This window comes from Caretta caretta, chromosome 1 (genome assembly GCF_965140235.1).
Source record: "Caretta caretta isolate rCarCar2 chromosome 1, rCarCar1.hap1, whole genome shotgun sequence".
Taxonomy (NCBI): domain Eukaryota; kingdom Metazoa; phylum Chordata; order Testudines; family Cheloniidae; genus Caretta; species Caretta caretta.
The window spans coordinates 2,108,780-2,117,969 of NC_134206.1; the positions used below are offsets into that span (position 1 = coordinate 2,108,780).

The 9,190-nt window shown below is 44.2% G+C and overlaps 1 protein-coding gene across 1 annotated transcript; it reads left to right on the forward strand.

The window, feature by feature from the left end:
* The first annotated feature begins 7,103 nt into the window (after window positions 1-7,103).
* Window positions 7,104-8,153, forward strand: LOC125643792 (olfactory receptor 52M1-like). The gene has a single exon (XM_048867006.2). The coding sequence runs from the start codon at window positions 7,155-7,157 to the stop codon at window positions 8,151-8,153; it is 999 nt and encodes a 332-aa protein (XP_048722963.2). The 5' UTR covers window positions 7,104-7,154.
* Window positions 8,154-9,190: the final 1,037 nt, after the last annotated feature.

The following is a 9,190-nucleotide window of genomic DNA, read 5'->3' on the forward strand; positions in this document are numbered from 1 at the left end:
TGATTAGGTCCTAGGATGGTGTCACTTTAATAAATATGTGGACAGAGTTGGCATCGGGCTTTGTTGCAAGGATAGGTTCCTGGGTTAGTGGTTCTGTTGTGTGGTTGCTGGTGAGTATTTGCTTCAAGCTGGCCTGTCTCCCAAGATCTGTGAGAGTGAGGGATCATTTTTCAGGATAGGTTGTAAATCTTTGATGATGCACTGGAGAGGTTTTAGTTGGGGGCTGAAGGTGATGGCTAGTGGCGTTCTGTTATTTTCTTTGTTGGGCCTGTTCTGTAGTAGGTAACTTCTGGGTACTCTTCTGGCTCTGTCAATCTATTTTATTTTTTTTCACTTCAGCAGGTGGGTATTGTAGTTTTAAGAATGCTTTGTCTTTAGCTAGAGAGGAAGATCCAACCATGCTCGCCAGCTACATAGGGTTAGTAACTTGAATACTGGTGGACACAGCACCCCTGCTGGGCTCAGACAGGAGAATTCATTCAGTCTCATTCCAGTGCTTAAAAACACAGGTACACTGCACCAGAGAAATACCCACAATGAACCAGAGGAGCAGGCAGTGAGTTCAGCTGTGGGAATTCAATTCCACCTGGGAGAGACTGGGAGGAAATGAACCGAGAGGGAGAGAACAAATCCAATGCAAACACTAATCCAGTCTCTATCCTGCCTATAGCATCCCCCCCCCACCCCACACTTGTTCCATGTCAGCTTTGGGGTGGGAAGTGGAGGGCTGGGTCCTCAGGAAAGGCTGCTGGCTGCCGTCTATCCACAGGAACATCCTGTTGGTGTTGCTTTTGCTGAGTCTCTTCCCCCAAAGTGCTCTCCATGACTGTGATCCATTGGCAGGTTTCTAAGTGGAAGCAGTAGTGGAGTCCCAGGAGCTGGGAGCTCGCAAACCCCAGCTAGTTCTGAGAACCTCGGAGTCACCTTGAGAGGATGGCAAAGGCTCAGACTCCCTCTTCCAGCCTTTCCTCTGCATCCTACCCAATGAACAGTCCCTGCGAGAGCGGGAGTCCATTTCCCCCTTGGTGTGATGGAGAGACCAAAGTTACGAGAAGGAAGTCGGGACTTCTGGGTTATGTCTGTCAACCTGCCACCATTCTCTGTGTCTCCCTGTGCCTCAGTTTACCTGTCTGTATAATGGGGATATGTTCATAGTGGCTTTCGTTTGCAAGCTGTTTTTAAGATCCTTCAATTAAAGGTGCTACACAGGATGATGATAGTTACTGAGGAGAATTACTGATCTCTGATCTCTTAGCGACTTCCCTGTGTGCCTGCAGAAAGTGTTTGTGTCTCCCCTCAGTCATCTGTCTCCAGATTTGTCTGTGTACTTTCTACCCAGCCATCCTGGGCTTTTGCAAACCCCATAGAGATCTAGGCATTGTAGCTAGTTTTCTTCCTAATCAACTATAATTGTTAAATATACACAAATACACAGAACAGCCAATTCCTCTCTGACTCAGCACAGAGTCCAAGAGTTCTCATCTCCCTTTGGGAAGGTCCCTTAATTACTGTTTACTCATAAAACTAGATGAAGAGAAAAGAGGTGGAGGCAGGCTTGTGTCCAGCCTGTTCACATCCAGATGCTGCTTCTCCCCTAGAGGCAGAGTGATCCCCCCTGGGATTGCACAGAGCTATATTATAAACCATGCACATCCCAGTGTTGGCTCTCTGCGTGGGATGCCGCGGCAGATGCTGGGCTGAGAGACGTGTGGGACACGACTACCTGAGGGGGATTCCTGGGAAGGACACTTTCATCTCAGGATTCACAGGTACCATCTTTTGCTGAAGAGTCACATGCTCAACAAACCCAGTGTAACATGGGTGTAGTGGGATAGAGAGTAAGGCTGTGGTTCTTGGAGCTCTGCACAACCATTAAACATCCCAGGGCCCTTGCCATATGGGATGAGTGCCCCGGCTGACGGCCTCCAGCCCAAAAGTGGCTGCATTTCAGTGGCAGAGGGGATCCTTCAGGAGGAAAGGTGTTAGTAGATGGACAATAGAAGACCAAATTCAGAGGATGTGGTCCGTACTTTGCTCAGGCCCTACTGAGGCAAAACTCTCTTGGAGTTAAAACTAAGACCTGAGGAGCCAGCTTTGTTAATGCACAGACACTGTTGCATCCTCCTCTTCCATTTCAGGGCTCTGGCTGCGACCAGGTGGGTGGAGGAGGGGGAATGCTGAGGGTTGTAGCCTGACTTTTATCTGCTGGAAAGCATAGAGGTGGAAGAGCTCCCCACTTGAACAATTGTAAGCATTTTTCAACATGGGCGAGACATCTTGGCTCCGAGCTTCATTCGAGAAGTCGGCTGAACTGGTATGGCTGAAACTTTCAAAAAACCGTTCAGCCGGAAGCTGACAACCAGGGTGGGAAATTTCAGTCCAAACTGTTAAAGTTTGGCAAACTTATCGGCAACTGAAAAATAAGGTCTCCCCATTGGAGGTGTCAGACAGCCTTAATTAAAAGTGCTGACATGATCACCACCTACAATGGCTAATCCATTCGTGAATCCCACGTAGCTATGCTCTCTGCTCCAGTAACGTCAGTAGCAAGGAGTTCCACAGGCCAACTATGGATTATGTAAACTATTTTCTTTTATCAGTGTTATATGTTCAGACTTTCAAGGTAATTGAATGTTCCTGTGTTTGTGTGTTGTGAGACAGAGTAAATATAAACGCCTGTTCAACTTCCTTTATTGATAAATTCCTGGGGTTGAATGTCAGAAGGCAGTCTAAGATCATCCATTCTGACCTCCTGTATCACACAGGTGATTAAATTTCACCCAGTTACTCCGGTGTTGGGACCAATACCTTGTGTTTGACTCAAACCTGGTTTATACTAGGATTTTAGATCATAGAATCATAGAGCCACAGGGTGAGAAGGGACCACAAGGGTTATCCAGTCTAACCCCCTGCCGAGATACAGAATGTCTAAACCATCCCAGACAGATGACTATCCAGCCTCTATTGGAAAACTTGCATTGTAGGAGCTTCTATGACCTCTCACGGCATCTGTTCCATTGTCCTACCGTTCTTCCAGTTAGGAAGTTTTTTCCAGAGATATCATCTAAATCTGCTAGCCTGCAGTTTGAACACACTGACTCTTGTCCCATTGTCCCGCCAGCTGTGGTAAGAAAGAATAACTTTTCTCCATCTTTTTTATGGCACCCTACTCCAACTCACCACTCCCCTGTTTATGTATCCGAGGATTGCATCACCCTTTCTGGCCACAAGATCACATTGGGAGCTCACAATGAGTTGGTTTTCCATGGAGACCCCTAAATCCTTTTGTAGGTTCATAATATAGTGCCCTAGTCTATGGGTCGTGCCTGCCTTCCCTGTTCTGAAGGTCACTTTGCATTTGACAGCACTAAAACCTTTTGTTTGCATGGGCCCAGCTCACAAAATGCTCCAGATCAATCGGTGTGCCTGCCCCGGCCTCCTCATTGTAACCACGCTGCCAATCCTTGGGTAGTCTGCAAATTTTATCTGCAGTAATTTTCTATTTGCTTCCAGATCGTTGATGTAAATATCAAACACCACTACAAAAAACTCCATTGACTGACAATAGCCCAATGACAACAGCTTTCTGACCTCCATCAGTTAGCCAGTTTTTAGTCCATTTAACATGAGTTTTACTGATATTCTATACGGTTCATTTTTTATCTGACTGTTTTCCTCAGTAAATCAAATGTCTCAGAGAGATTGAACGTGCACTCTCGTTAAAGGACAAAATTGGGTTTATTTGACTAGAACAGTTTTCCATAAACTGTTTTGTTGACTGGCATTAATTATATTCTTAGACTTTTGTTTGAATTAATCCCCTACCAGTTTGTGGACGATACCAAGCTGGGAGGGGTTGCAAGTGCTTTGGAGGATAGGATGAAGATTCAAAATGATCTGGACAAACTGGAGAAAGGGTCTGAAATTAATAGAATGAAAATCAAAAAGGACTAATGCAAAGTACTCTACTTAGGAAGGAAGAATCAGTTGCACACATGCAAAATGGGAAATGACTGCCTAGGAAGGAGGACTGCAGAAAGGGATCTAGGGGTCATAGCGGACAACAAGCTAAGTATGAATTAACAGTGTAATGCTGTTGCAAAAAAATCAAACATCATTCTGGGATGTATTAGCAGGAGTGTTGTAAGCAAGACACAAGAAGTAATTTTTCCGCTCGATTCCGTGCTGATTAGGCCTCAGCTAGAGTATTGTGTCCAGTTTTGTGCGCCACATTTCAGGAAAAGTGTGGACAAATTGGAGAAAGTCCAGAGAAGAGTAACAAAAATGATTAAAGGTCTAGAAAACATGACTTATAAAGGAAGATTGAAAGAACTGGGTTTGTTTAGTCTGGAAAAGAGAAGACTGAGAGGGGACATGATAACAGTTTTCAAGTACATAAACTTTTGTTACAAGGAGGAGGGAGAAAAATTGTTTTTCTTAAGCTCTGATGATAGGACAAGAAGCAATGGGCTTAAATTGCAGCAAGGGAGATTTAGGTTGGATATTAGGAAAAACTCCTTAGCTGTCAGTGTGATTAAGCACTGAAATTAATTGCCTAGGGAGGTTGTGGAATCTCCATCATTAGATATTTTTAATAGCAGGCAAGAACAACACCAGACAGAGATGGATCGGTCAGTTTGTAATTCTGGTGTTCATAACTCTAAGGTTCTCCTGTAGATGCTGTTTAACATCCTTCTTGCCTGCTAATGGACTGGAAAGTGTTTCATCACCTCAGGTGATATGAGTTCATTATACAGTTTCTTTCCAAATGCAGAACAAAACTATTTCTTGAACCATTTCTTCCTTTTCTGCAACATTAACAACTTTCCTTTCTCCCACTAGTAATTGGCATAAATCTTCTCTAGGATTTCTTTTGTTCTTAAAATACTTAATGGTCTCCTTTTGGGGATCCGTAGCTTTGCCAAGCATGGGTTTTTCCCTGATATCTTTAACGTCTCATCAGTTTTTATAACTTCTGATTTGTATTGCTTGATATCTATTTTTCCTTTTCCCCATTCGTTATATACTGCTTCTCCCGCCCAACCTCCCAATTGCTGCCTTCACTTTGCCACTGACGTGGCTTTTTATCCAAACTTGCCCACTTTCTTGACTCTGGAATTGTGACTTTTTAGCTATCTAGTAAACTATCCTCAAAGAAATCCTAAGTTTCATTCCCATTTTTCTGTCCACATTTTTCCTCTAAGTCAGATTTGCTGATAATTTGTCTCAGCTCTGGGGATTAGACCTTTTGAAGCATTAAGTATCCAAAGATATTACTGCTTGGGAACTGTTCTCGGTACATTTGAATGAATGAATTGAATGAATCACTTCCATTCTTTCTTTGTCTCTTCCCAAAACTAAACAGTCCAAAACTTTTCAGCCTGTCCACATATGCCAGCCTACCCCATTCTCACAGTCTGTCCCAGAAACCCTGTTTCTATTGGCTACATCCTTTAATAGAGACTGCATGACCAAAACTGAATTCATGTCCAGAGCAAGTTATTCTTCATCCCATTACTGAGGCATCTGAACATTGTCTTTGTTTTGGCCATGTCATAAATATAAAGAGAAGGGTAAACCCCTTTAAAATCCCTCCTGGCCAGAGGAAAAATCCTCTCACCTGTAAAGGGTTAAGAAGCTAAAGGTAACCTCGCTGGCACCTGACCAAAATGACCAATGAGGAGACAAGATACTTTCAAAAGCTGGGAGGAGGGAGAAAAACAAAAGGTCTGTGTCTGTCTGTAGGCTGCTTCTGCCGGGGACAGAATAAGAATGGAATCTTAGAACTTTTAGTAAGTAATCTAGCTAGGTATGTGTTAGATTATGATTTCTTTAAATGGCTGAGAAAATAGCTGTGCTGAATAGAATGAATATTCCTGTCTGTGTGTCTTTTTTGTAACTTAAGGTTTTGCCTAGAGGGATTCTCTGTGTTTTGAATCTAATTATCCTGTAAGGTATTGACCATCCTGATTTTACAGAGGTGATTCCTTTACTTGTATTAAAAGTCTTCTTGTAAGAAAACTGAATGCTTTTTCATTGATCTAAGATCCAAGGGTTTGGGTCTGTGGTCACCTACGCAAATTGGTGAGGATTTTTTACCAAACCTTCCCCAGAAAGTGGGGTGCAAGGGTTGGGAGGATTTTGGGGGGAAAGACGTTTCCAAACTGACTCTTTCCTAGTAATACCAGTTAGACTTTTGGTGATGGCAGCGAAAGTCCAAGGGCAAAAGGTAAAATAGTTTGTACCTTGGGGAAGTTTTAACCTAAGCTGGTAAAAGTAAGCTTAGGAGGTTTTCATGCAGGTCCCCACATCTGTACCCTAGAGTTCAGAGTGGGGAAGGAACCTTGACAGGCCACTCCTGCAAATGAGCCAGGGTTTCCATGGAGCTGCTATCAATGACACACAGGTCTTCTCCCTGAGGTCTGTTCGAGTTGGGATGTCTCTCTCAACATGTCTTGACAAAGGTTTGTTTTTTTTCGACTCTCAGATTTTCAGTTTCTGGGTGAATGGGGAAGTCCCTACAGCATGGACTCTCTAGCCTGGGTTTCATTGCATTAAGGAACAATGAGAGATAACCAGTATCCACACTCTTGTTTCCTGATGGTGCCTGTCATAAATATAAAGGGAAGGGTAAGCCCCTTTAAAATTCCCCCTGGACAGAGGAAAAATCCTTTCACCTGTAAAGGGTTAAGAAGCTAGGATAACCTCGCTGGCACCTGACCAAAATGACCAATGAGGAGACAAGATACTTTCAAAAGCTGGGGATAGGGTAAAAAAAAGGGTCTGTCTGTGTGATGCTTTTCCCGGGGACAGAACAGGAATGGAGTCTTAGAACTTTTAGTAAGTAATCTAGCTAGGTATGTGTTAGATTACGATTTCTTTAAATGGTGGAGAAATTAAGCTGTGCTGAATAGAATGGATATTCCTGCCCATGTGTCTTTTTTGTAAATTAAGGTTTTGCCTAGAGGGATTCTCTGTTTTGAATCTAATTACCCTGTAAGGTATTTACCATCCTGATTTTACAGAAGTGATTCTTTTTTTGTTACTTCTTTTTTACTGTTCATATTAACATTGTCTCTCCTTCCAGGCATTTGTACTGCAACCTTCACCCTAGACCCTGGGCACATACAGGAAGTCAGGGAGATATTCGGTACATGCAGGAGACACCGTTCTGCCTCAGAGTTGGACACCTTCTCCCCTACTCCATGTCAGATTCCAACACAACCGACTTCACCAACCCTTCCACCTTCATCCTGATGGGCATTCCTGGCCTGGAGGCTGCTCATGTCTGGATCTCCATCCCCTTCTTCACCATATATGTATTAGCTGTCTTGGGGAACTTCACCATACTGTTAGTAGTGAAGACGGAGCCAAGCCTCCATGGGCCCATGTACTATTTCCTCTGTATGCTGGCTGTCACCGACCTGGTCCTGTCCACATCCATCCTGCCCAAAATACTGAGCATCTTCTGGTTTAATTCCAGAGAGATAGATTTCCATGTCTGCCTCACCCAGATGTACGTCATTCACTGCTTCTCAGCGATGGAGTCTGGGATCTTCGTGGCCATGGCTTTTGATCGCTACGTGGCCATATGTGATCCCCTGAGACATTCCACCATCCTGACAAACACTGTGGTGGCCAAGATCGGCTTGGCCGTGGTGTTGCGTGGAAGCATTCTCTCACTGCCCTGTCCAATCCTGGCGAGGCAGTGGCCATATTGCAGAATGAACATCATCCCCCACTCGTACTGTGAGCACATAGCTGTGGTGAAGCTGGCCTGCACCGACACCAGCGTCAGTAGTTACTACAGCCTCTCTTTTGCATTCTTGATGACTGGTCTGGATGTGTCTTTTATTGCCATGTCCTATATCCAGATCCTTAGGGCCATCTTCAGCCTCCCCACAAAGGACGCCCAGCTTAAGTCTTTTGGGACCTGCAGCTCTCACCTCTGTGCCATCTTAACCTTTTACATCCCAGATCTCTTCTCCTCCCTCACACATCGCTTTGGCCACAATGTGCCTCGGCATTTCTTCATTCTCAGTGCCAACGTGTACCTCGTGGTGCCCCCATTGCTACATCCCCTCATCTACGGTGTGAGGACCAAAGAGATCCGTGACAAGCTGCTCCAGCTCTTCACTCATAAAGGAGTGTAAATGTTTCTCCTGGTGCTCTGGTGCTCAGAACAAGCCCCGTGCAGAGCTGACTGGTGACTTGGTTCTGGGCCATTGTCAAGGTTCCTCCCCTACTCTGAACTCTAGGGCACAGATGTGGGGACCTGCATGAAAACCTCCTAAGCTTACTTTTGCCAGCATAGGTTAAAACTTCCCCAAGGTACAAATTAATTTCACCCTTTGCCCTTGGAATTTCCACTGCCACAACCAAACTTTAACTGGGTTTACTGGGAAATGTAGTTTGGACACATCTTTCCCCCCAAAATCCTCCCATCCCTTGCACCCCACTTCCTGGGGAAGGTTTGGTAAAACTCCTCACCAATTTGCATAGGTGACCACAGACCCAAACCCTTGGATCTTAGATCAATGAAAAAGCATTCAGTTTTCTTACAAGAAGACTTTTAATACAAGTAAAGGAATCACCTCTGTAAAATCAGGATGGTAGATACCTTACAGGGTAATTAGATTCAAAACACAGAGAATCCCTCTAGGCAAAACCTTAAGTTACAAAAAAGACACACAGACAGGAATATTCATTCTATTCAGCACAGCTATTTTCTCAGCCATTTAAAGAAATCATAATCTAACACATACCTAGCTAGATTACTTACTAAAAGTTCTAAGACTCCATTCTTATTCTGTCCCCGGCAAAAGCAGCCTACAGACAGTCACAGACCTTTTGTTTTTCTCCCTCCTCCCAGCTTTTGAAAGTATCTTGTCTCCTCATTGGTCATTTTGGTCAGGTGCCAGCGAGGTTACCTTTAGCTTCTTAACCCTTTACAGGTGAGAGGAGCTTTCCCCTGGCCAGGAGGGATTTCAAAGGGGTTTACCCTTCCCTTTATATTTATGACACGCCCCCCAAATCTCAGCTAGGGTGAAACACTGGCTGGGATTTCTTCCTGGAGCTCTAGGAAAACAGAGTTAATAAGACACATGCATCTCTAAATACACTACCAAGTACATAAAGACTAACAATATTTTCCACATCTCAAGGACGATTTTAACCAGTTGATTCTGGG